This window comes from Microcebus murinus, chromosome 7 (assembly GCF_040939455.1).
Source record: "Microcebus murinus isolate Inina chromosome 7, M.murinus_Inina_mat1.0, whole genome shotgun sequence".
Lineage (NCBI taxonomy): Eukaryota > Metazoa > Chordata > Mammalia > Primates > Cheirogaleidae > Microcebus > Microcebus murinus.
In genome coordinates this window covers 6,788,985-6,816,190 of record NC_134110.1, presented here as the reverse complement: position 1 = coordinate 6,816,190, position 27,206 = coordinate 6,788,985, and the positions used below count along the sequence as shown (strand labels likewise).

The following is a 27,206-nucleotide window of genomic DNA, read 5'->3' as shown; positions in this document are numbered from 1 at the left end:
CCATATTTATTTAGATTCAATATATTTATGATCAATCCATTGTGGTTATTTATAAGAGAAAACTATTACGAAGAAATTAAATAAATTTGAATACATCAATATAAGGGAATAGTATGTGTCTCTAAAAAAAGAATGAGGAAGTTCTCTAAGAGTGCCAAGAAACTGGTGGGGGTGGGTGGGAGGAAGAAGATACTAAAAAGTGCACTACAGTATGTATAAATAGCTTCATTTGTGCAAAATGGGGAAAAACTAAGAGCATATATTTATATTTGTTTATATGTCATTTGCTTAGATTCATAATGACACATAATAATAGTGGTTACCTGTACGGTAATGGCAGTGGTGGTAGAAGAACCTGTAGATGAGGGACAGGTATAGGAAGGGGAACGCTCACATTTTATAGATAAATCCATAGCAATCATTTTGAGATAAATCATAATATTGAAGTATAAAGTTTACATATATGTTTATTATATATATAATATATAAACTTTGTTGAGTTCATATACATAAGCTTTACTTTACATATATATTTATATATTATATATATATATATATAAACTTGAGTGGAGCATTATTTACATACCATAAAAAATACCCATTTTAATGTACGATTCAACAACATTTATTAAGTCATCAGCATAACCCAGTTTCAGAATATTTTTATCACCCCAATAAAATCCCTGGGTCCATTTACTGCTAATCTCTGTTCCTGACCCCAGACTTAGGCAGCCACTAATGTAATTTCTGTCTCCATAGATCCACCTCTTCCTAATAGTGCATAGGAATGGCATCATACAAATGGGATCTCTTTTGGGTCTGGCTTCTTATACTTGGCTTGTCTTTTTTTTTTTTTTTTTTTGAGGTTTATTCCTGTTATAGCATGTCTCAGTACTTCACTCCTTTTTATTGTTGAGTAGTAATCCATTATATGGATATACCATACTTTGTTTATCAATCCACCAGTTAATAGACATTGGATCTTTCCACTTCTTGACTATTATGAAAAATGCTACTATGAATATTTGTGTGTGTGCGTGTGTTGAACCATGTGGTGGGCATATTACTTACATGAAAATTTTTAATATTGCAGAAGATCAGTTACATGGCAAATGCAAACAATCTTATAAAAAAGGGAGTAGCAAAGTAATGTGTGTGTGTGCACGTGGAATGATTTGATTCTGTTCAATAATTAAATAAGTACATAAAAAAGATTAGAAGGCAGAAAGCTAAAATGTTAGCAGTGTTGTCTCTGGGTGATGAGATGGTAGATAATTTATGTGTTTGTGTGCTTTTCTGTATTTCACTGAATTTTCTACTGTGAATATAAATTACTTTTGTAATCAGGAAAAAAAGCACAATGTTATTAGAAGAAAAAAAAATATCCTTCCCATTCAATTTCTCCAGGGTCTGTACCTCCCCCTTGCAGATAGATACCCTCAAGTAGTCCACAAACGGGGGGGAGGGTAAGATGCAGCCCCTCTCTCTCTCTCCTTTATGATGCTGGTCACGACATCCAGAAAACTGCAGATCCCCAATAAATACCAATCAATTGTGGAGACCTTGAGATCGGTCTCCATGGCAACGTGGCAGGCCTGTGTGAGCACTGCCCCGGTGAGGAGATGGTCCAGCAGGAAGGACTTCCACCATCGCCCGCCTCAGGCAGCGCGAGGTTGCCAAAGGACCCTGGTGTTTCGTTCTGTGGCAATGGGGGCGGGCTTTCCAAGGCTTGAAGAGACTGACAGCTCTCTGAACAATGGGACCTCTCAAGTCGTAGCAGACCATTTCCATTGTGAGATCCCCTGAACTGCCACTTCTGTTTATATTAATACATCTGCAAATCCACGCCATGATTCAGTATTTTTAAGAACTCTATTTAGGAACTAGGTGTTCTTCCTCTATGCTTACCTCTTGCATGATTTTTCATCACATTGCTTCATAATTACTCATTTATCCTCAGCAGGGCTATTCCTTACATTTGAAGGATCTGGGGCAAGGGAATGATTAGAAGCCCACATCTCACATGTCTAATGATTTGGAGGTTATAAATAATGCTAACATACTACTGAATAAGACATGTCCCATCCTCCTGCCCAGGTAAATAGATCTTCAGGATGACCTAAAGGGCCAGATATGACGTTAGATGTCTCAGGCTCCTTGGAGTTGTAAGTCTAGACAGCTGGCATTAGGCTTTGGCCCCTAGCCCGTTCCTCTCTCTTCCGACCCCATCTCCACCCACAGCCTCATACGTGCATACATATATGCCCACTCAGCCTGCAACTCCATCTCCGCCAGCCACCCACCCTCCCACTCCCACTGCCTCCAGACAGTGGGCTCTTGGCCAACTCTCGGGCTTAGCAGTGTACACACGGCAGCTCAGCCCACTCTTAGGAGAATAGACCGACATGTCCTGGAGGCGAGCTAAGGGCTTTTTTTGTCCTGGCTTAGGCAATGAAAACATCCTGAAGAGGGGATGGGATGTAGGCTCCAGGTGTTTACTCCCCATGGCCCTAGGATTCCTGGCAGCCTCAAGGGCCCTAAAAAGTGGGGAGACCCCTCTTGCCCAAGACTAATGGATACTGGTCTGTATTATCACTAGACTTAGATTTCTCAATCTTGACACTGTTAACATTTCGGGCTGGATAATTCTTTTTGCTGTGGGGGGCTGTCGGTTGCACCCACCCTCAGTTGTAACAACCAAAATGGCTCCAGACAAATGTTTGGGGACCAAGGTCACCCCAAATTGAAAACCACTGCACTAGACTATGAAGTTCTTAAAAGCAGAAAGCACAACTTAGTAGCAGAGTGCACAGCACACAGCAGATGCCCCAACATGTTTGAAGGATGAATTAATGAACCAATGTCCACTCATAACCTCAAGAGGCACTCTTGAAAGACCCTATTCTTTGGGGAAGGATTGTGAAATACTCACGCAGAAGAGCAGTTCTTTCTCCCCGGGGTATAAATGATGAACAACAAGAGGGACAAACACTGTCACCCACTGTCATAATCAGACAGGTGGTGTGCTGGGAGCTACACAGAGTCAACCTGAGGAAGCTCCCTAAGACATTAGACATTTCATAGTCCAATATCCTCCTACCAAAGCCACCCAGGTTGGGAGAATTAGGAACATGCCAGGGTCCCTAAACTTATTATAAATAGATGCATCTATGGGTCCTGGCTAGGACACTGCGAGCCTCATGTGTTCCTTAAACATATCCAACCGTAATGTGCAACAAGGGCTACAGTGCACATGATGGGAGGCCTCAGTGACAAGGTGCTGCTTATAAATGCTCTCATCCCCTGCCATTCATTCCTCCTGCTCTCACCAGTGGAATTTTACAAACCCTGTTCACGCTGAGTCTCTTCAATCAGCCGATAATGTTTACTGATACATCAAACCCATGTTCTTCTCCAGAGCAAGCACACAGCCACCACTCAGTTTTCTTAATAATAGGTGACATCCTTCTTGTAGATTTCCAACCTTCTTAGCAACTGAGCATGCATGGCTGCATCCACTTTGGTCAAAGTCAACACTCATGGGGCAGTTGGTGATGTCCGTATGAAAAAAATGGGATTCTTGCAGTTTCCTACACTTGGATCTGAGTGCATGACTGGTAGATTTGATCTCAAAATCTGCTTGTGTCTCAGTTTTGCCAAGAGCTGCAGGTCTCAAAATGTGGTTCAGAGACCCCTGGTGGCCCCGAGACCCTTTCAGAAAAATGTATGTGTCAGAATGATTTTCCTAGCAATAGTAGGATGGTCTGTGCATTTCTGCACTCCCGTTGCTCACAGGTATTATTCATGAAGTTGCCCAGTGGCTTCCAGACATGTGATGATGTCATCATTCTGACAGCTAAGTGGAATGTGTGCATGTGCTTGGGTTTTTTAATTATTCTCAGTTTTAATTTCAAATACAGTAAATATCGATGGATATAACCCACATAGCAAAAGTTCTTTGGGGCCCCAGTAATTTTTAAGAGTGTAAAGAGGTCCCTGGACCAAAGGGCTTGAGAGCCACTGCCCCGGAGCAATGATGCCAGTCCAACTTCTCCGTTGTAGAAAGTAAGGGTAGGAGGAAAAGCATTTGGAAGACCTTTCTGTGAGGTAGAGTAAGTTACTTTTGCAAATAAGTACATTTTCAGAGTTTTATAACAGGAGTGTCACTGTGACATTTTAACTGAAAAATGTTCTCTAGGTATGTCAAGGTGGAAAAAACAGGTCTACGGAAAAAGAAAGTATTGATATTTTCAATAAAAAGCAATACCTCCTAAGTACAGTATTGCATCTTTGGAGGTTTACTGATGATGTGATTTCTACTTTCACTAGCCTCACCTTACCACTCCCAAACTGTCCAAAAGTTGGCTCTATTTGTTTGCATCTCTGACAGTGCCAAGAGTGTGCAAAGTTGACTGGAAGGAGAGTGACCAAGAGTGCATTTGTGTAATTTGTAGAAAGGGACCAGAGAGCATGTGAAGTTTGTGATTTTAACTGCAATTTGGCGATTATCAGTGGATTTCAATTGCCCATGCTATAGAATCAGGATCACTGTTTTTTGTTTTTAGTTTTCTTTACATCTAAACAACATCACCGGCTAAAATAATGGATGAACCAACCCATTCCCTCCAGCTTTACCACCAATCCTCAATCCCTTTCAATTTACCCTTTTAAAATGTCTTTGCTTGTTTTCTTCCTTCACATAATACAGATGTTACCCAACCTCCCCCAAGGTCCGAAGGTGTTTTGGACACACGGCATTTTTCATATGCCTGGTATCCCAGACAAGGCACAGGACAATCTCCTCCACCTGTCAGACAGAAGAACTACGAGATGCAGTCCTGCTTCCCAGTTCCACATGGCCAACTGGGGCCCAGGCCCAAACCAAGATGCTTCCCGCCCTCCCTGCAGCAGGGCTCGCGTGAGTCCTTGCTTGAAGGGGCACGGGCTGGACGCTGTGAGGGGCACAGAAGGACACGCTGGAGACCCTTGAAAGCAAAGAGATAACTCCTGCTTTTTGCAGAAGTCTAGAAATTGCCTCCCACAACTCACATATCAAAGGATGTCAGTTTTCTTAATTAAAATGATAATGATAGTAACAATAAGAATAGATAAGGAGAGGTCAATAGAATGTCACCAAGAAGAAAGTTTTCCCAGTTCAAAGCTGGGGCAGCTAAATAATGGGCCGTAAACTTCCATATTAAGCCCAGCCACTTCTCTGCAGCCTGTTTCCATCTTCTGTGCTATAAATAATTCAGAGTTTTCTTTTTTCTTAAATATCACAAAACCAAGTCGGAATCTTTATGTGAAGGATTCTGCTGTGTCCCTCTCTCCCTCCTCCTCTCCCTCCCCAGCCAGCCCAGGCAAGTCCCTGGAGAATGACCCCTCAAGCTTTAACATTTATTCTTTGACATTTCAGACTATTTGTTAGGCAGAGCTGCCTTCTTGAGATCAAAGTCAGAAAATCTTGCCGAGAACTCCCACTTGGCCCTGTCCAGCTGTGACAGAGAGGGTCTATTAACCCCCAAGCATCTGCTTCCTTCCTTATCTAGAGAAATCCACGGATCCTCACCCGAAAGGGCAGCCATTGCTTGCACTCTACCCACCTGATACACCAAAACATGCACAGAGAGAGAAGGACCAAGAACCAAGAGACGTTCCCCGCTAGGAGACTACGTGGGCCTGGCATTTGGGGCATCTGTCCAGGTGAAATCTTTTGCATGAGGATCAGCAAGTTTTTTACCAGCTACTCAGAAACACATATGGAACAAGGAAAGGCAACTTACCCCAAGTCATTTTGCTTTTTGGTAGTCCCGAGACTGGGATCCAGGTCTTCATTGCTGTGTGCTACCACTAGATGACGTCACCTCCACCAGTCTGGGAGGATGGCCAGGTTTAATGCTGAAGTCTTAAGCTGTTTTGTGAAATGACTTACCGTTTTCTTCTGAGATATCCCAGTGAAAGTTTCCTGCTCTTCACAAGAGTTATCTCCCCACCAGCAACCAGAATCTTTTCTGACTCCACATAGAGGGCAGACATTAGAGACTGAGCCTACCGCTGGGGAGAGTGCTCGGTGTGGTGGTTTCTTGGTATAAAAAGGTGGGAGGCTGATGAACACATCCTGCTTGGTTCTTCTTCAAAAGCTTCTGCCAAACCATAACCCAGTGTTTTCTAAAGTGTGTGTGTGCTGAATCCACGAGTAGGTGTTAAGCAAAGAATATTCTGTGTTCAATCAGAATTGCAAAGTGGTTGAACAAAAAGGTTTATTTATGGCAGGACTTTGCATAGCCCTTAATACCCTAATGCAAATTGTGAATCTCTTAAGAGCTGGCCATACCATGTGACAATTCTCCAAAATCACCTGACGGATCCTTAGCATCTCTCATGAGACTCAAGGGAAACTTTGCTGCGATCAATGAAAAGAGGAGCACTGGATCTTCATGATCATTTATCTAATAACTGGAGTAAGAGAAAAAGGTTTTTCTGCAAGTTGGGGATGTCCAATTAAGAGAGAACCATGCCACAGTCACTGAAGCTTTGCCCAGAAAATGGATCAATTCATACGGGATGACAGCTGGTCAAGTGGTTGACCCAATAAAATTATTAAGATGCCCATCGACACCTTCCTGAAAATGCACAGTTTTCAGGGATTATTCTGGTCTTCTCAATGACCAGGTTGGCCATTTGGTGTCAGAGGTACTGTGCAGTAATCATCTGCTGTGGCAGCAAGCAATGCCAAGCGGACAGCCATAAAGATTGGACCGTTCTGTGAGTCATTTCACCACGAACTCAGAATTTAAATTCTCCCAGGAAGGGCCGTCTCAGAACATGTTCTACATTGGTGGCATCTCCCCTGCTGCCCACTTGGCGGTGGGAAAGAAGAGACTCGAGTCCGGCTCTGTATCTGACTCCCTCTGCAGTGAAAGGCCTCGGTTACCCTCCGATGGGAGCAACCAGAGAGCATCCCGGACCCTGGCTGTGCCCTCCTGGCCAGGTGAGTTATCAGTCACCAGCAACTCACAACAACAGCTGCTTTGAGATTTATTCTCAGGTTGGCCGTCATGTGAGTTTTCTTTCCGAATTAACAGCAAGAGAATGCTGATACTTTGACATGTATATAAAGCATGGGCTGGATTTAGACTGTGTCTAGCCTCTGTTCTGGAATTTTTCTTTCTCCCTAAGATCGTGGGAGGACCCAGGGAGAGGGGCCCACATCGGTTGGCCCATGGAGCACAGACATCAGGGCTCACCCTTGCCTTGACTTTGGCAGCAGGCGGGCAGACTTGGAGACTGCTTATCTGATCGGTGCTGAGAAAGACCGGAAGTGAGAGAGCTTTGTAGGTTCAGGGGTGTCCTGTGTCACAGAGGCTAAGCTCTTTCAGCTTCAAGCTCAAGGACACCCCATGTCACATGCTCCCAACACCCTAAGAAGCTGCTGTGTGAAGTAAATGTGTCCCTAGGCCTGTGAAGCCATTAAAGACCACATCTCAGACTTGTAGACAAACCCCATTCCTCCAAGAGCACATGTGGGCCACCCCTAGCCCCACACCCTCTTGTTTTTCTGTGCAGCCCCATTTGGGGGTCAGGACTCCATGACTTTTGGCCAAAGGCTATTACTCTTGCAGAGTAAGGAACATCACAACACGATTTTAAAACAGCATTACCAGGATCAAAACAGACTGAAGTCAGGGTGAGTTTCAGAGTAGGAAAACAGGTGGCCTTTTGGAACTCCGCAAAGGAAATGTCACCAGGCCATTTTCTGACAGCAAAGTCACTTTACCCTTTACTGGGGTTAAGTCTTTGTTGTTCTCACGGCAGAATGAACTTGGGAGCAAGGGAAGGAAGCACGCGTCTCTTTAAGGGAAACAGGCCACGTGCTCCAGTGTGGCCCCCAGAAGGCGGAGCCAGGCTTCGTTTTGCTGCCCTGTAACAGCACCCAGGTGGCAGAGCCAGAAGAGGAGCAGAAGTGAGCCAGAAGTGAGCCGCCCAGGCCTCGGGCGTTACTTACCCCAGGCGGGCTTGGCGTGCGAGGCGAGCGCACAAGTTGGGCACAGCGATGCTGGACCGCGCCTCTGCGCAGCCGCACTGCTCGCGCTTCGCGGGCTCGCCGTAGCCGAGCGGGGAGCTTTGACCACCCCTCTGAGCTCCCGGACACTGCTTGACGTCGCCCATAGGCGCAGAGTGGAGGGAGAGCGCTCGGTGGTTTCGGCTCTCGGAAAAGCCAGGCTCCGCTCTTCTTGTCTTATGCCTCATGCCCCAGGCTCCACCCACGGCCAAAGCAGAGTCAAGTCCGTGTAGTCGGAGAGGCTAGGGAGGCTCCTGCCGCCCGAGGGCCACAGGAAAGTGCCTCTGGTGCCATGTGAGCAAGCTGACGCATCTTCTGCCTTACTGTCCTGAAAGTCCTACCAGAGTGTCCCCAGCCTGGGTTTCTCTGCAGCTCCAGCTGTTCTCCGGGAACTGATCACCCTGCCTTTCCCTGTACCCCAGCGTTCCAAGTTCTTCCTTCCCAGACAGGATCCACACGGACCTGGGCTGGAGGCCTTTGCCACCAAACCTGAGCCACCAGCACCTTCGGCGTCCCTGCAGGATCTACAGACATTCTCCCGCCTCTCGAGTTTCCTTCTGTCTTGGCCAGGTGTGACCCGGCACAGGCTGGGGCCCTAAGTCCTCCTCATCCCCCCAGTTCTCAGCACCCCTGACCCTGAGCACACAGACCACCTGAGCGATGGCTTCGCACCCGCCTGGACAGCAAGGATATGGGGAGGGAAGGTCTAGCCCTCTCAGACTCACACACCCCGATATTCTGTCCATTCAGACGGACAGGGGCAAAAACACAGAGAGGTCTTAGACCTCGTCCCCCATGCAGAAATCTCCTCCCCGAGCACGGAGAACTGGGGTGACTCTGTGGAAGTTTTACCCACTCAGTAGGAAGAACTGGAACACACCTGATGAAATATCAGAACCACCCGAAAAAAAGCAGAAAGGGGACTTTATCTCTTGCCAGCGTGTCTCCTGCAACTCGACTCACTTTTGAGTTCAAGTAGGGTTGAAGAAGGAGTCTCATTGAGCTCTGGAAATAAACTGTCAGATCTAGGCTGAGGTTTTCTCGGGAGGTGGGAAGTACAGGGGTGGTAACACAGTAGGATTTCTAAAGGCAAAATGCAGAACCAGAGCTATCCAAGGAAACGAGAGGCTGCAGGCAGCTTCTCCCACATCAGCCAGCGGGAGAGAGTGGGAATGCGGTGGGTGGGGTAGAGCTGGGGTGGGGTGTGGGGTGGGGGGAGCCAGACCCCTGCTGGACAATCCAGATGCAAACCAGGCTGCTCACAGGTCCTACGCTGTCCCCTCCACTGTCATGCTTAAGAGCCTTCCCTAGGTCCTTCCCAGAGAAGCTGAGGGCAGCCAGCCTCACCCCTGTCCCTCCCTGCCCCTCCCTCCCTGCCACCCTCCTTTTGCTCTTGCGTTCAGAGTCAGGCTGGCAGCGAGCACAGCACAGGAGTCAGTAAACCCTGCAGGAACAAAGGCTCCGGCTCTTTGCCTAATCCGTGTCTGGCTCGGTTCAGAAAGCTACACAACAATGAAGTCGTCCTGCATTGATCTGCCCGCTCTGTGCCGTCTCCGCGGCACGCAACCCTCCCTTGCCGCCTCGCCATTGTATCTCAGATGCTCGATCCTTTGCTCATGCCTGGACTTGACCCGAGGGCCTGGGCTGAGTGCTGGGCTGCGGTCACACCTGTGGCTGGGGAGGTGGCGGTGAGGAGGTGGCTGCTGGGAGCTGGGCTGCAGAAAGGAATTCCCACACAAGAGGGGAGAGGCAGGGCAGCCAGAGGCCAGCTTCTTGGTGTCCGAATCGCACCTGCTCAGCATCTGGTCTTTTCTCGGGTGAGAATCGCATGGCTGAGCTTGGACGCACCAGGAGGTCTTTGAGGTGAGGTGGAGAAAGGTCAAATTTGGGTGTGTAGTCAGGCAAGGGTCTTTCCTCTGCTGCCTTCCTGCCCGACCCTGCTCACGCTTGCCCAGACCCGGGCAGGCTGACCTGCTACTCCTAAGGATCAGGCTGGCCCCTCCAACAGGTCCTCCCCAACATCAAAGAGGCCATCACTGATTGGGAATCTCACCAACTGTAAGCCAGGTGATTCATCTCAGACCTAAGAGCAACCACACTTCCAGGTACCCAGGGTCACTAAATGCTAGAATGAGGGAGGAAAGGACATTGCAGACATTCTTTCCTAGAGAGTCTCTAAGGTCATTCCAGAAGGAAGTAAGGGATGGCGGCTCACCCTAAAGACCCCTGAAAGACCTCTTTGTCCTGGCAGTAGGGGTGGGAGCTATGATCATGGAGCCCCCAGGACCATGGGCTTCCAGGAACACAAGATGGGCTGCTTTCAGGGGCAGCAGAGTGCCTGAGAGCATTCTACGGTGTAAGGTGTAAGTCCTGTTTCTGCCAGTTCTGAGCTGTGAGAACCCAAGCTATTCAACCTTCCTGAGCCTCGGCTTCCTTGCAGGTAAAATGTGCCTAGTGTGGAGCGAGCGATGCACAAGATAGACATGATGATGATTATTAACGCCCCACGGTGATCCCATCCTTGGGAGCTCGGCAACCAGTTCCAGGACCTGGCCATGTAACGCTAGTGAAAGACTCAGCCTCTGCAGGCAGTGTCCCTGGAAGGCACTACGCTGGATTTCACCTTGTCCTACAAGATCTTACGGGTGAAGTCATTTCTTATTCTCCAAGTTTCAGAACCGGCCCCCGTCAACTATCCCTCCAGAATGAAGATCCAGAGAGCAGCTGGCGTGTGCACTGGGTTCATAAACTGTGTCATCTGTGAGCCTCTGCAGGACCAAAGGGGTAAGCTTAAGTCCAAGAGAGCCACTGTGAAATTCTGTAAATGAGATTCGCGTCCAGAGGTTGGGGGGCTGCAGGACTGGCTGGTCCCCTCAGCCCCCTTGAACTGAAGCCAGTCCAAGCCAGCATCCACTCTGAGCTGAGCTCAGCTCTCCGGGTCTATCCTGTGCCAGTGCTGACTGCCATAGAAGCTCTCACACTGGGGCAAATGCCATGGGACTTCAACACGGAGCAAGAGAACTTGGAAAGCAGAGGCCTGGGGATGAAACATCCTTCTCCAATCCCAGCCGGGTCCTCCTTCTGCCTGGCAATCTTTCCGCGCTTCCCTGTCATCCGCCGTAGACTCTTCCACTGCTAATTCAAACCTTCTCAACTCTCCTTGGATCTTCTCACTCATAGCACAAGGCCTCGCCTCACACTTTATAGACAAAATAGAAGATACCAGGCAAGAACTCCCTCACTTTCCTGCCCCCAAACCTCTAAAAGACCCACGTTCCCATTCTTTCCTCTGCTTGCCCTCTCTACATCATAAGAGCTCTCTGTCCACGTGCTAATGCCAGCCCCTCCTCCTAAGCCAGAGGTGCATTTCCTCCTATCTTTGCAGGGGGCTGTTTCTACCCAATATCTCCTCTCCATGCATTGACAGGCTTTATGCATCAGAACAAAACAAAGCTCACATCTCTCCTATGTTAGAAAGGAATGTTCTCCCTCAAACACATGCCTCCCCTCATGGTCCTAAGGACAGTCCCAACCCATGGGGCATCCCTGTTCCAGCCCTGACTCCCTGGAGCCATTGAGAACAGAAAAACTCAAACCCAGGCCACTCTAGAGGACAGAAGCTTCCATTTGGGATGGGGGGGACTCAAACCAAACTAGACTTAAATGGGAGATAAAGTAAGCGGGGGTAAGTAGAAAGGCACCAACCTAGCCTGACCAATGTCCTGCCACATTTGAACATGAGCTCGCCTATATGACTTCACCTGTCTCTCCTTAACGTCCTCAGTGAACAAGCTCCAGCAAGGCCAGCTGGGGCCTGTGAAGGGTCCAGATCCCCAGGAGCCCTCCCCCGGCCCTCGTGCTCCACACCACCTGCACATGGAGCCTCCTACACTGTCCCCTCCTCCTAAAATGAAGAGATTGCAAGTTTGCCAGAAGCGTTTCAACCCACCTAGCTGTGTCAGGGCCAGGGTCCAAGGGCAGACAGGCGTGCCTGCTCATCTAAGCATTCCACTCTCAGTAGGATCCCAGGACTCTTTGGCCTCTCCCTCCTGGCAGCCATGAGACTTGCCATGAGAGCCTGGCTCACCCGAGTGTGTATGTGGGCATGTGTGCATGAAGTGGGGAAATGTCTCTGAATGATCAGTGTGCTGGCCTGCAAGCCCAAGGCCCCAGCTTCCTCTGGGCAAGGTCACTTTTTCCAAGATCCACAGGGAACACATAAAACCACCCCACCCTGGGGAGAACCCCACTCGCTTGCTGGTGCACGAAAGATAAAGCATCCCCCAACTCCACTTCCAGATCCCTCTTACACATCAGCTTTGAAGAGATGATCTCTGCAAGCTGGGGGACAACAGAACAGCCCCCCAGCCACCAAGGGAGTGAGGGGCTCAGCGGCCTGTGTGCTGGTAGCCAGAGTCAGGTTTGAATTTTGCTTTGACCTTTCATGCTGTGTGAACCTGGGTGAACCATTCAACTTCTCTCAGTCTCTAACTCCTTCTCCATAAGATGAAGAAACACTTCACTGTATGAACCTGACCTATCTGTAGGCGTCTCAATGAAAGCAACCAATGGAACAGATTGTGAACATCTTTGTAAACCAAGCTGAACTAAGAAACTTCTTTTCAAAAGTAACAGTAACTCAGAAAAAAAAAAAAATGTGGATATCCTGGAATTTCTATGTCTTTAATATTTTTTGCAAAATTTCCAAATAAGAGGTCTGATCCAGTCATTTCATTAGAAAATAAAGTGTTTATTAAGAAACTATACACTGAACACTCCTATAAGTCTCTGTGGAAACACAACGCCCCATTGTCATAGCACAAGGTGAAGAAAATGGCAGAATAAAAGATGCTGGGATGGATGGAGCCTGGGCGGCTGGAAATGAGGTAATGATTTACAATAATTAAAAACATCACCCTCAAAGCTTACTCCTTAAAGCCACACTTGGGAGGAGGCTCTGACCCCGAAGGGTCAGCAGGGCATGACAGGGAACAGCCTGACATGGAGCCATGGGGAGTGGGAAGAGGGAGCTAGAGGGGCGGGACAGCACACACCTGGCGGCCCTGGAGAGAGCCTGCATCCCCAGGTGAGACTCTGGAAACTCGGGTGCCTGGTAGGCCGCCCTAGATACTGGGCAAGAACTTGGACAGCTTCCTGTTTGTAAATCCCATGGAGGCATCTGAGACTCAGGCTAGGGCCCTGACATGAAGAACCACCATCCATAGGACCTGGGAAGTAAGACCCTTAAGTGGGAATTTAAACTCCCAGGTAACTTCGCAAAAGGCGTAGACTCCATTCTCTATTGCTGTGCGACACCACCGCGAGGCTTATTAGGCTAAAACAGTCGCCATTTGGTCCCAAGAGCTCCCCGCGGGCAGCTCCCTGATCCATGCTCCCCACCATGGCGGGCGGCCCGGGCTCACTCCGCACGACAGAGGCCCCATGGGTGGGTGGGGCTGGGCCAAGCCTGAAGTCTACTCAACCAAGGTGTCAGCAAATCTGGGTGAGTTTCAGGACCTACAGTTGTGCCTTTCCTATCAAAGCAAGGGAAAGTCATCCCTTTTTCCTCTCCCCAGTGGATTAAGTAGAAAACAGGGGAAACAAAGCCCCTCTTTGGGGGAGGGTGGCTGTGGAGTAAGGCATGAGTCAAAGCAAGCAAAGTAAACACACATATTGACCAGAGAACAGGAGGACACTTCCATTGGTGCCATGAGAGGGGCTGGAGGAGGCCAAGTTTTACTTCTCTTCCCCTTCAGTTCATCTTGACCTTGAAATGCTGATTCCACTGGCTTCCAAAAGTTCTTAGAGTCAAGAATAAGTGGAAGTGGGGGAAGAGAGCCAATCCCAGGATCATGGACTAGCAGGAAGGGCCTTGGTCCCTGATTCCCTCGGTCCCTTGTGGTCCTAGTAGGATGGCCAAGTCATGGCAAGACCTCCTGCAGCCAAAGCTGGTCGGCACTGCAGCTCTAGGGGCCAAGGAGGAGCCTGGAGAAGCTCTCCTCTCCCGGGAGTTTTCTAGTATCACACTCACGGTGAGCCGTTGCAGATAGAACAGGAAGTAAGGGGCAAGTGTGTCCAAAAAAAAAAAAAAAAAAAAAAAGGACAATTTTTTTCCCACCAGGAAAAAAAAAAATATATATATATATATATATATATGTCTATAAAGTGATTGGTTTCCATTCTTTCCTCTGAGACCTAACTTGGTGGCACTACTTGGGCCTGGCTCCCCCTTCTCTTACCGCGCCGTCTCTGCCTCTGCTTAGGTGCTCTCTGTGACTCTTCCCCACTGGAGGCTGCAGGGCGCCGAGGTCACTAAGAGGACAGCGTGGTATCCTAGGGAGAGCCAGGAGGACCGCACGCTTCCAGGCAGGGAAAGCGAGGCCGGAGCACGGCTGGACTTCAGCAGGCTTTCTCGTGGTGCTTAGGTTGTTTTTGTAAAGCAAGAGGATGGCTAGTGTGTTTAAAAGATGCTCCTGGTGCACAGGTTTTTAATTCTCTTTATTGGCTCTAAAAATGGTGGCAGGAGCTGCCTCATAGGCCAGGAGAGAAAAAAAAAAAAAAAAAAAGGAGCACAGTGATGATTGGAGGGAAGGGACAACCCTGCCAGTGGTGGATGGGGGGAGAACGCCCATCTTGGTGGAGTTAAAGGGTGTGGGCACACCGGTGGCTCATGCAGTTTCTACTTAGCTTCCCTGGATCCAGAGAGAACAATGCCTAGAGCTTCCAACCTCTCAGAGGGCCCAGCCTACCAAGGTGACATCAAAACAAGGAGGCTTAAAAGGAGTTTTTTTTTTTAAAAGCCATGACGTCCTTTGCTGAAATAAACATTGACATCCTCAACATAGATGCCATGGTTAAGAGGCTTGGAATGTCCGGGAAGGCTTATTGGATTCAACATAATTTCTCTGAAACCTATAAAAAAACAAAAAGAAAAAAAAAAAACAGAAAAACAGAAAAAAGCAAAATAAAGTAAAAATCAAAACCCCCCAAAGAAGATCAAAACTAGGCGGGGTAACAGAGAGGGGCTGGCAAGGGGAAGAACCGGAGCTGTGGTATCGATACGTTGCAAACAGCCAAATGAACTGTCAGCAGAAGGGAAGGACAGGGGGAGGGATTAACTTAAAACCAAGCATGGTCAGAGAAACTGGAAACACCCCATTTTGCTGCAGCCTCCACTGAACTGAGGAAAGGACTTGAGCAAAGTATTTGGGGCCTCGGCCTTGGGTTGTCATGGAAAAGGAGGAACAGCCTCTCTAAGTGGGTCTCGGTCTATAACCATCTTTCTGGAAGGAAGATCCCCAGTGATGAGCTGAGCGGCATGGGGGGGAAGGGGTGCACTCACTGGGGGGCTAATGAATGGGAGGAGAAGGCTCTGCTGTCCCAGAACTTAGACCCTTGAGGGATACCAGAGGGACATTTCTAATTCTAGGCGCTGAACTTGCACAGACCGCTTGTGACCACACCAGGAGATGGGGGCGCTATACTCCCCATCTTCCTCGATGACCTTCGCACCTCACCTCGCTAGGTCCTCAGAAGGTTTAGGAAACGGTGGCTGATCTTTCAACCTTTCCATAACCCCAAGACTTACAGGGGGTGGCCACCAGGCCATGGGTGCCTCAAGCGAGGAGGACGTCCATGACAGCTCGTCTCTTTTCTGGCCACACAGCCCTGGACTGAACGAGGATGTCCAGATGTGTGAGTCTTTCTGGTCAAATAGCCAGAAAGATGTTGCCTAATCAACCCCAGACTTAAAACGTGTCTTTGTAAGGAGTGTGTGCGCGTTTTCCCGTGTATATGTGTGTCTGCGCCGATAGGTGGACACAGCCAGCCATCTTTCCACTAGCGCCATGTGTGGGCAGTGCGGAGGGCAGAGCAGGCTGCTGGGCGCTGGACACACGGTGGGGAGAGATTAAAGCAAAATTCGGTTTCACTGAGCCTTTCTCCTCCTCTTGTCCGGGACATACTAGGATCAAAACAGCGTTGAGTCATTCGGAGTGTTGGGACCCCTTGCTCTGCAGGGGGCAGGGGCAGGTTTGAGAAGATCGAGGGCCTCCCCCTTGTCTATGACATCTCGTCTAGAGGGAGGCTCGGTTTCAAGATAAGAGGTTTCTAAGTTAGTGTCCCTGTGCTGACTCCAGACAAGAGCTCTCTTGGGTCCTGGGGTAAAGGGAAGGAAGGCCACTGGTCTGGGCCGCCTGCTGAGAAGGTCCGTGACACCCCTCCAGGCCGCGGCAGCTCTCTTGTTTCTCCCACACCCCTTACCTCAGCCCTACGAAGCTTCCTCCCCCCGGAAGAGACTCCCCTAACCTAAGGGATTTTAGTGCCGACCCCGCACTGGGCACCTAGTCATACCCCAGTCCTCGGAGACCTACGGGGGTTTGATGAGTGAGTCTTAAGGTCCTAAGAGTCAGAATTGTCAGGGGGAGGGGTCTTGACTGCACACAAAGACGTCAAAGGAGGCAACTCACCATGTGACCTTGGGTGAGACACATCCCCACTCTGGACCTCAGGTTCCTCATATATATAGTGAGTTGACGGGACTAGGTGGTCTCTATTGTCCTTCAAGTTTAATATCCCATGATTGTCTATGTTTGAAAAGACCCCTGGCAGAAGAGGCAGACACAGGGGAATTAATGGTCAGTATTGAGCCCCAAGTGCAAAAACATGGGGAAGTATTTTTCTTAAGGGCACAATGCCAGAAACAGAAATCCAGGTGTCCCCAGCTCCTACACCCACACTGCTTTGCCTGGAAAAGCACCTGGTTCCTTTCATGCACAAAATATAGTAGATCCATTAACCTCTGAGTATCTCATGGTGACATTATAGAAATGCAACATGCTGGAGTCAGAGAAGAACGCTTTGCCATCACCATGAACTCTGTCCAACACTTTCCCTAACGTGCTCGCCCCCATCCCCTTTCTTGGGCCAGAACGTCCCCAAATTGCGCCTATCACTGCCATTCCTGGGCCCAGAAGGTGATTCCTATGACTTGGGAGATGATCCTGCTGGACCTAAGACCTTCTTTCTGGCTCCTTATATCTCACGGAAGAAGTTCGGCTAATTTCTAAGAGGGAAGTAACGTGATAAGGGGGAGGAAGAGGAGATGGGGGCCGGTGGTGTTTGGCTCCTGAAAACCTTCGCCTTTGTTAGGGCATAAACCACTGGAACAACAAAAGCTGTTGGTTCACTGGAGACCCGAGGACTACACTTCCTAGGAAAGAGATATCATTATAGCTTCAGAGAGTGAAATCTCCTCTGGAGGCCACGCAGCATCTGTGGGCCCTGGAAGGCTCCATGTCGGATCCATTAAAGGCCAGGGCCAAGCCCGCCTAAGTCTCTGCCAAGGTCCCCGAAGCTGCCTTCGTGAACATGAGCCTTTTCCCATATGAGCTGGGATCTGAAGTTTGTTTTCTCTGGAACTCTTTCCTAGGTGGAGCCTTTCCAAGATTCTAAAAGCTGAAGCCTGATAGCATAAGCGGCACCGCTCCAAAATCCTCCATGCCTCCCCCTCTGTCTCTGAACGACCCAGAGCAGAAAGGAAAAGGCATTTACGGGGGCGGGGGAGATGGGGGCAGGGGAGGCCAGGACCTCAGTGGACACTGGGAAAGGAGCAGACGGGTGGAGATAAGGCCAAAGAGGGGAAAATACACGTCCAAATAGGGTCTTGCCCACTAGGGGCCCATGGACCTCCACATCTAAGCTTTCCCTCCATCTGCCAGTGACTTTCCCCAAATCATCCAGCACGGAGGTACCTGTAGGCCTCTGTAATTCAGAACAGAGCCCGGTCTGCAGGGATTGTCTAAGAAAAGCACACGTTTCCTGAGAAGCAAGCCAGAGGCAGGATCATTCTGGGGAAGGGAGGAGCATTGCAAAGGAAGAGGTTAGGGGAGAAGAGGCGCTGAGCACCCACAGGATTGGATGAGAAGGTTTGGGAGCCAATCTCATTGAGCCAAAAGCAGGTTACATCTTCAAAAGTGAGTCCTCTCTATTCACCACAGCAAGAGAAAGCCAGTTCCTGTGGCTGTGCAACACAAAAGGAGGCCCAGCCTTTCAAACCCATCTCTCTGATAATCTTTGACACCTCAATCATCCCTAGCTCACGGGGATTTCAGCCCTGCACTCTGGCCTCAGGATTCCAGAGCCACCAGCAACCCAGCACCGGCCGTTGAAAAGAAATCCCTGCCTCTTCTGCCTGCACTCTTCTCATCTGACTCTGGATCCCCAAAGGCCTCTACTTCTGCCTCTGCGGCTTCCTTTTGCTATGCAACACGATCTTGTTATTACCTAACTCCGAAAGGCCTTGATAACAGGCCCGATGCCAAACAGAGCCCTACTGGATTCTTTTCAACGTTCCCTCTTGAATTCTGTCTGTCCGTCATCTTGAAGTTGCGAAGTCACCGCAAGGCTTAGCCCCTGCATAGCACTGGCCGGGAGAAGGCACTTCACACCTCACACCGCAGCGGGGCTGAGACGCACAGTAGTCCTGCTGGGAGGTCCTGGGGCGGTCACCTAACAGGAGCCAGAGGCCGGGGACAATGCCGGCTGGAGGGCTCCGGTCAGGGTGCCATTCTCGCTGCAACCTGCCCACCTTTCCCCACGGGTAAGAAGAGGCGAAACGTTTCTGAGCCGTGCTGCAGGCCGGCATGGGATAACGAAGGGAACCCCAAGCAGTGGCCAGCTATAACAATGCTGCCATCAGACACGGTCACCCTGGGATCCACAGACCTGTGTAAGGTCATGACAGTGCCAAGCATTGCCTGCAGTTAGTTCATCACCCCCCAACCTCCTTAAAAAGTTGATAGCATCAACTTCCCATTTTACATGTGGGAAAATTAAGCCTCAACAATATGGAAAATCAAGCCCAAGTTCACTTTGTGGCAGAGTCTGAATCTGAATCCAGCTCTTCGTAACCCCAAAGTATTTGTAGTTAACTACCTTGCAACATGGCTCCCATCTGTTGGAAACCAATATCCAGGAAGGAGTGACAGGGAGGCTAAGGCAGTAGTGGCAAGGACGTTCTCCAGAGGAAGCAGGGCCCCTTAGCAAGCCCTGGGCCCAGGGCAGAGTCTCCTCTCCTCACTAACAGCCTCCCTAGCCAAGGAGGTAGGTGGCACCCGCCCTGCCACTCCCTCCTCTGGCCACCCCTGGTCTAACTCTTTCCCAGGCACCTTCATTCATTTTCTGCACCCGCTGGCCTGTGACACCCGCCACCCTCACAGTAACACTTTGCATGCTTTGGGACCTCCCAGGTAAGGAATCTCAAACTCTGGACATGGACTCCTTCATTTTGATGTTATTTCTGGGAGTTTAGCCTAGGAAGGATGAAAAATGACCTCATGAACAAGACACAGTCATGTGTCTACAGAGAAGAGCAATTACTCAGAACATAATCCCACCGTGCCAAGGCTGTAAAGCATCTGAGAAACCCTCTGGAGAGCCATGCATGGCACCAGACGGACTCTCCTCCCAGCGCCCCCTCCAGGCCACCGTGTGAGCAAGGGTGGAGGGAAGACTACACCATGGCAATGAAAAGCTCCCTCAAAGACACACACCTCTTGCTTCTTTTCCTGCCTGAGTGGTGGCCCCGCCAAGGCCATGGGAAAGCGGTCACCAAGGAATCCTCATGGCTCCTGGGATACGGTTATGACTGCTTTGTTCTGTGCCTTCTCTTTGGGTGCGGCTACGCTTTTTAGAATCTAAGTTCTTTCTTCTCCTGCCATCGGATCCAATAAAAGGCTGGTGGCACCGGCCCAGGTGGGTGAGCCCCAAATGCCTAGGCTTGCTGACCACAAATTAGGTTGCTTAGAACTCTCAGATCTTTCGTTTTATTATTCTGAGGTTGCAAACGTAACCCATAGGCCATATATGGCCCTCGGATGTGTTTTTTTTTTCTTTAGCATAAATGATATTTAAAAAATTTTTTTATTTAGTTGCCAACATTTAAAACTTGGGAGATTTCACATTGACAATATCCCCATTTCTCACTTCCCTTAAGAATCCAAGAGTTCCGGCAATGCTGAGCCAACGTTTCCGAAGAGTGATAATCGGCGACAGCAGGGTGGTGGCCACTCAATTTAGACAAGGTGTGTGTTCTCCAGGTTGCGGTATCCCCCGCCACTCCCTATCACCCTCCACCCCTTCACTTACCTACAGTACCTGCATGGTTTGTCTTCACATTTGAGTTTTAAACTTTACAATAAACATCGGGTTTATTGTACTAGGTTAGGGGCTGTGTGTTAAATACCAGGGAAGGCCATCTCAGCAAGCCTTGCTGACCGCCCCTGTCATACCAAACTGATGTTCCCTCTGGCCATGATTAACAGTTATAAAGAAGTGGCTGGAAGCCGACAGCAGAGGGACAAACCTATCTCAGAAAGGGAAAGAAGCACAGAGACTGAACTATGTGGTTAAGGGGCGCCGTGCTCATATGCTACTGCCCGGAAGGAAGGTGGCCCTCATATCGTCAGCTGGCTGTGCCTCCCACACACTGCCTGATGTGTGTGACCCATGTGACAAAATGTTGTTGAATGCCACCAGGACTTTTTAATATCGTTGTATATTTCATGGGGCATGATTGGACCTAACGTCTTCCTATGTCCCTAGAATAACAAACATGTCACAAAGGGTTTTATGGAATATTGAAATGTCCCTATTGTCTACTTCATAGCAAAGAATGTTGAACTGAGATCCCCAACCTCGGTAGAGGGTGCCTCTTCCTGCAGAATCCCCTGACGCTGCTGGGAAAATGAGTGACGAGATGGCCCTAGCCCACTTGCCAGCGCGGCCAAGCCTGGTTCCAGCTGTGCGCAGATGCTCGGAGGGAGGGCGCTGAGGCTGAATGTACCCAACCATGATTTAGCGCACGGAATCACGCCCACCAGATGCCACGGAGGGGGAGCGTCCATGCCTGGGTGAGATAAAGGGGCACAGAGCACAGATTCTCCCAGAAAACCAAAGGGCTCTCGTCCCTGGAGGAATCTTGAGGCTTTCACAGCTCAGCCCTGATGGTATTTTAAGACTCTCCCTGCAAACGGGGAGGCGTGTGCCGCAGGACCTCACCCTCGGCGTGGCTGAGACTATCCCAACCGTGAGCTGATCTTGGCTTGCAGAAGTGAAACGTTAGCACCAGAGAAAGTGAAATTCCTTTCACTCCATGAGACGGGTGAAGTGACCTCTTAGAATCAAAATATTCCATAAGCCATAGAGTAATATTAGTCATATGGCAAAACATCTTTACCCTCCTCAAAATTCACTCTATAAGGGACAATGAGTAATAACTTAGCATCTTCTTTTCTTGCTTAATCAAGAGGGGAGAGAACCTCAGGTATTAATAATCCATCCTCATTCCCTTCCTCGCACTTCAAAATATCTGTCTTTATATATTTTTTTTCCTTTCTTGAGTCTTGACTCTTTTCAAATATTTGAAACATATGAAATATCAGAAAAGTGTAGAGAATATCAAAACTCTGCGCCTACCACCCAGCATTAACAATTTATAATATTTTGATATCTCCTTTTCAAGTTTTTGAAGAAATAATCCATCATAGCAATGGCTGAGAACCTGTGTGAGCTTGTGCAAGACTGTGTTTATCTTCCTCCCCCTCCCTGGAGGTAACCACCGCCCTGGAATCGTTGATTATCCTTTTTAGGCATTTTGTCATAATTTTGCTACATATGCATCTATCCATAACCGAATTATGGTATTGTCTTGCACAAGTTTAAACTTCAAAAAAGGGATGTTTTCTAGATTTATCTATTTTGATGCATGTAGTTCTTGTTCATTAATTTAAACTAATGGAGTCCATTGTGTGACCATACTACAAATTATCTACCTGTTCTACCAATTGACACTTGTTTGTACTTTTTTTTCATTATTCCAAAAAAGTTGCAACAAATATTACACAGTTCTCTTTATGTACATGTGGGAGAGTTTCTCTAGAACAGTAGTTGGCAAACTATGGCAATAAAAGGTCAGGCAAAAACTATTTTAGGCTTTGCAAACCATACAGTCTCTGTTGCTACTACTAAATCCTGCCATCGTAGTCTGAAAGCTGCCATAAACAACATGTAAACAAATGAGCATGTTTCAATAAAGCTTCATGTACTTAAAGAGGCAAGAGAAAGATTTGGCCCGTGGCCCTGGGGCTATAGTTTGCTGACCTCTACTCTAAAGGCTTGTTTCTCACTGTGCAGGCAGGTGGAGCAGCAGCTGGGAGTTTGGTAGAAATGTCTCTCAGATCCCACTGAACCAACATCTGCATTTTAACAAACTCCTTAGCTGATTCCTATGCACAAAAATATTTGATAAGCACATCTTTATAGGATATCCCTATAATTGAGCGTATATAAATCTTTAATTTCACTTTATTGCTAGATGTTTCACCAAAGTGATGCTATCAACTTGTATTTCTATAATCATTAAATCGATGAACTTCTTACCCTGTATATTTCCATGTTGGATATTATCAAATATTTTTCTTTCCAAACTGATGGGTGGTAGATGTTATTTCCTTGTACTGTTAAGATGTATTCCCCTGGTTACCACTGAGGTTGCACATCATCTCAACTGGGGTTTCCTGTTCTGTGAACTGACTATTCATACCCTTTCCTCATTCTGGATATGGATAGTTGTTGCTCTTTTCTTTTGTATTTGTGGGAATTTGTTATTTGTTCTATATGCAAATTCTTTGTTGGATACATGCATTGGAATTATGTTCACTCACTCTCTCATTCGTCTTTTGCATTGGAATTGTGTTCTCCCAGTCTCTCATTTGTCTTGTAACTTTGTATATGGTACTTGCAAAGATTTGTTTTTAAATTAACGTATTCAAATGCATTAATCTTTCCCTTTATGTTATTTATAATCGGTATCTTAAGAAACATTTTCCTCCTCAAAGTCAAATGATATCTCCTTTCTTTTAAAAGTACTACATTTAATAAATCTCCCTTACAGAAAAATTCCAAATAATTTATGTAGAGACTCCTCACTCAAGCAGGTGGAGCTTAATCCTCCCCACCCCTTGAGTGTGTGCTGTTATTGGCTTACTTCCAAAGTGCACAGAAAGTGGGAAAATGTAACTTTGCAGTGGAGAACCTGGCAAATACTATCTCAGCCCGGGAATCAGAGTTAACCTCACTGGTAGTCAGCCATGTGATAAGCATGCATTCTTCATATGATGTCATAAGAAGGACCCTTCACCTCTGTGGTCTTCCCAACAGACACACCTAAACTGAGAGACATTCTACATACAACCTGAGCGGTGCTCCTCAAAACTGTCAGAGTATTCAAGGACAAGGAGAGTCTGAGGAAGTGTCATAAGTCATAGGAGGTTAAGGAGAGATAACTAAATATAATGTGGGATCCTAGATGGAATCCTGGAACAGAGAGTGAGCATTTGGGGGGAAACTGATGAGATTAAAATATAGTATTGAGTTTAGCTCATAGTAATGTACCTATGTTGGCTTCTTAGTTGTGACAAATATCTCATGGTGATATAAGTGGATAAGGGATATGAGGGAATTCTCTGTTGCAACTTTCCTATACATCTAAAAGTATTTTAAAATAAAAAGTATATTTAAAGCAAAAAGTTCTACTTTTAAATTTCATCCAGAATTTATAATTTATTTTGTGACTGGTATGAAGTAACAACTTCATTTTATTTTTCCTAGTGTGGTTCTCCCTTTCACACTATTTGCAATGACATGCACAAAAAATAGGCACATACCCCCACATCTACTTGTCTGTCTACTACCTACCTATCTACCTGTCTTTCTAGGTGCTAAAACACATTATTATACCTTGGCCTAATTGTCTCCTCTGTCTTAATTACCATAACTTTATAGGTCTTTTTGCATACTCAGGCAAGTCTGTTCAATCCTTATCTTCTTTTTAAAAAATATCTTGACTATTCTCAGTCTTTCATTCTTCCATACAAATTGTAGAATAAGCTGGGATTTTTATGGGAATTGTATTCAATTTATAGAACTGGGGTGAATCCACATTTTTATTATATTGGTTCTTCCCACTCACGAACAAGGTATCTGCTCCATTTACTTAATTTTTCTTTTATACCCTATATGTTTTGTAGTTTTCCATAGGTTCCAACATACCCTTCATTAGATTTATACTTTCTAACTTTATATAATTTTTGTTTTATTTCATTTTTACTATTGTAAATGTGATTGTTTTCAGTTAAATTTCCTAATGGTGTTTAGGAAATACACTATTTTTATTTATTAATCTTGTATTAATAATTTTGCTGTACTTCCTAATTAGTTCTGATAATTATTTTATAAATACCCTTTGATGTTCTATGTAGGTTGATCATATCCTTCACAATAAGGATAGTCATCTCTGTTTCTCTAATTCTTTTATTTCTTTTCTTATCTTATTGCATTGGCTAGCACCTCCAATTTTTTTCACATATTTCGTACTTTTTTGTAATTCATTTTGAGTGTAAAGATTTTTTTCTGGTTTTCTTTTTCTGCTCACTCATATCGTCTAATCTCTTATTGTTGCTGTTGTTGTCACTACTTCCATCCAGCCTCTTGGAACTTCAGTTCCAAACAAAATCCTACAATGATGGCTGGGAGCCCCCTACAGGGTAATTGCACATTAGTCTTTAGCTAGTTGAGTGGGTTGGTTCAGATCATGGTCTCAAAGGCTGCATCATTATCCCTTCCTCCCCACTTCCTTAGACTCACAGATTCCTATAAGCTGTACTCCAAGATAAGGGCTAGCTACACTACTTTCCCAGACTCATTGTTTTCAATGTGGAAGGCTGTCCCCACCCCATGATATCGAGCAGTGAGTCTAGCTATGTTCCTCAGACAATTTGGAACACATATAGCTCTTCAGATACCTTCAGAGCTAAATCCCTGACCTTACTTTTTGATTCTAGGCTTGGAGCCCAGCATGAGAATGAAGTTCATTCTTCTCATAACCCTTTATTTCTGTACTATTTCTAGTCCACAAGGTTATTTATCTTATTTGGGGGTTCAGCTATGTCTTCTTATAATTTCTGTCATTGTTATATATTTGGGGCAGGGGGGTTGAACTAAAGCATGAACTTACTGTACCATTTTGAACAGAACCCAGTCATTTTTCTTTCTTTCTATATCAGAGAAAAAATGTATTTTCTTTGCTTCCAAAGCTACCCTTTTCAAGGAACTTTCAATCCCATCTCTAAGTTTCTTCAATTATTTCTTGTCTTTCCAGCATCTTCCATCTCTCTGTTCCATTCCCCTTTGTACAGAAATCAATATAGGGTCCCCTCTATCTTTTGGTATGTGCGCACATACCAAACTCATGTATGCCCACAAACCCAGCCTCTGACTTAGTAAATGATGAAGCAATGTCCTCCACTCTGCCATATCACTCTTTTTTTTTTTGTCCCATTTCTTAGTTCCTTTGGGTACCAATATTTTATATGATTTCACCGCAGCCCTAATCGCCATTGTGTCACATGCTTACTTTCCCACGATTCGAGTTCTAATCCCTTCACAACAAAGTAACCTCTTGAAGGTCACCAGTGGCTGCTCCATGACCAGATTCTTTCCACTTCTCTTCCCTTTGATCATTTCACAGAACATGGCATCTTGATCAGTCCACACGGCCCATGACACTTACAGTGCTGTGCCACCCTTGCCATCTTCCTGCCTCTCTGCTCCCCTTCTTTCTGTTGGTTTCACTCTTTTGCCAGTCTTATGGCTGTTTTTCAAGGATTGGGCCTTTCAGCCCTGACTACTCAAAGTTCAGTTCTCAGACCCACTGCAGCGACATCACGGGGAGCTTGTGAGAGACGCAGAATCCCAGGCTCTGCCCCAGACCCACTGAATCAGGATCTGCATTTTAGCAGAATCCTCACCTGGCCCCTATGCATGTTACTGTGCGGGAAGTGCTGCTCTCGCCACCTGCTCCACTCGCTGCATCTCCCCATACCTTCCATCATTAATGCCCACCTCCAGTGGGGTGGCTTTGAACCCTCTACCTCTAGCCACAAACTCTCTTCCAGATTTCCTTTTCACAATGCCAACTGGCTTCTGGGTGTTTCCATGTTTGTGCATCACAACCACAAGCCCAACATTTCTACAATCCCTTCCCAAACAATGTTCCTTTCTGACAGGCCAGTTCTTTAAACTCACTCTCATGCGTATTATTATCCAGGCACAAACTCTTGGAGTCATCCTCGTTTCTTGCCAGTGGCTTTCTAATTCCCCATAGCAATAAAACACCAGATTTCAGTAGTTTGTTTTGCAATATCTCATGTATACATCCTGTTGTCTATATCCGTCTATATCCCCACTTTAGCAAAGCAAGGCAGAATGATCTGGAGACAGACTTATCTGGCTTTGAAATCCCTGTTCTACCACCTGCCAGTTGTGTATGATCTTAAAACCTTAAGCAAATTACTTAATTTCACTGAGCCTCAATTTCCCCTTCTGTAAAATGAGGATATCATTATCTATCTCACAGGTGCTGTTGTAATTTTTTGAAAATTTAAAAAAATCTCTCAGGTCAGTGCCTGCCACATGGCACACGTTAGATGAGGAATAAGCGCTGGCTTACACTTCCTCGCCACCCACCTCTATTTTAGAGCCCCTGTTTAGGGGCTTCTTAGCTTGACCCCCTGATTCCAGTCGTTAAGTTAATCCATCTGATGTGTCACTGCCCAATGATATCGCTAGAACATCCACTTGCCGATCCACCATCCCCCTGAGAAGCCACCAGTGACTTGAAAGTGCCACCACATGATGCCCCAATGGCTCAGGCTGTCATCCCAGTCTTGACACACTTTGTTTCACACTGATCATTCCAGCCGACCATCCGCTCTTCCCTATTCACACTCTCGGGTTCAGATAAACTCTAAGCTAGCCACACCTTACACTTTTCGCCTCCTGTCTCTATGCCCATGGTACTCCACTGTCCTGAATGTGTGTTTTCTAGGTTATTTTTTTCTCATCCCGTTGCCACTCAATCCTTCAATCACAAGCTCAAATCCAACTTTTTTGTATGCAGATAATTGCCAATTTCTATGTGCTATTTCTTTTCCTGGAATCTGGAACTATTTTAAATACATACACTACAACAAAAAATTTCATGTATTTGTTTTTCATTTCTCAATAAGGCCATTAAAAAAAAAAA

The 27,206-nt window shown here is 46.9% G+C and overlaps 1 protein-coding gene across 5 annotated transcripts in view; it reads right to left on the bottom strand.

The window, feature by feature from the left end:
• The window catches only part of NTRK3 (neurotrophic receptor tyrosine kinase 3), a 347,621-nt gene that overhangs the window by 83,525 nt on the left and 236,890 nt on the right, over positions 1-27,206 (bottom strand). The window contains exons 13-14 of one of the 5 annotated variants that reach the window (XM_020289076.2): positions 16,531-16,665; positions 9,464-14,974 (exon numbers count right to left, since the gene is read on the bottom strand). The exons of 3 other annotated variants lie outside the window; for them this stretch is intronic. In XM_020289076.2, coding sequence (XP_020144665.2) covers positions 14,856-14,974; positions 16,531-16,665 — 254 coding nt within the window. In that variant the 3' untranslated portion in view covers positions 9,464-14,855. Of the gene's footprint in view, positions 1-9,463; positions 16,666-27,206 lie in introns of those variants that run through there. One more of the 5 variants, XM_076004766.1, reaches the window with a different exon arrangement.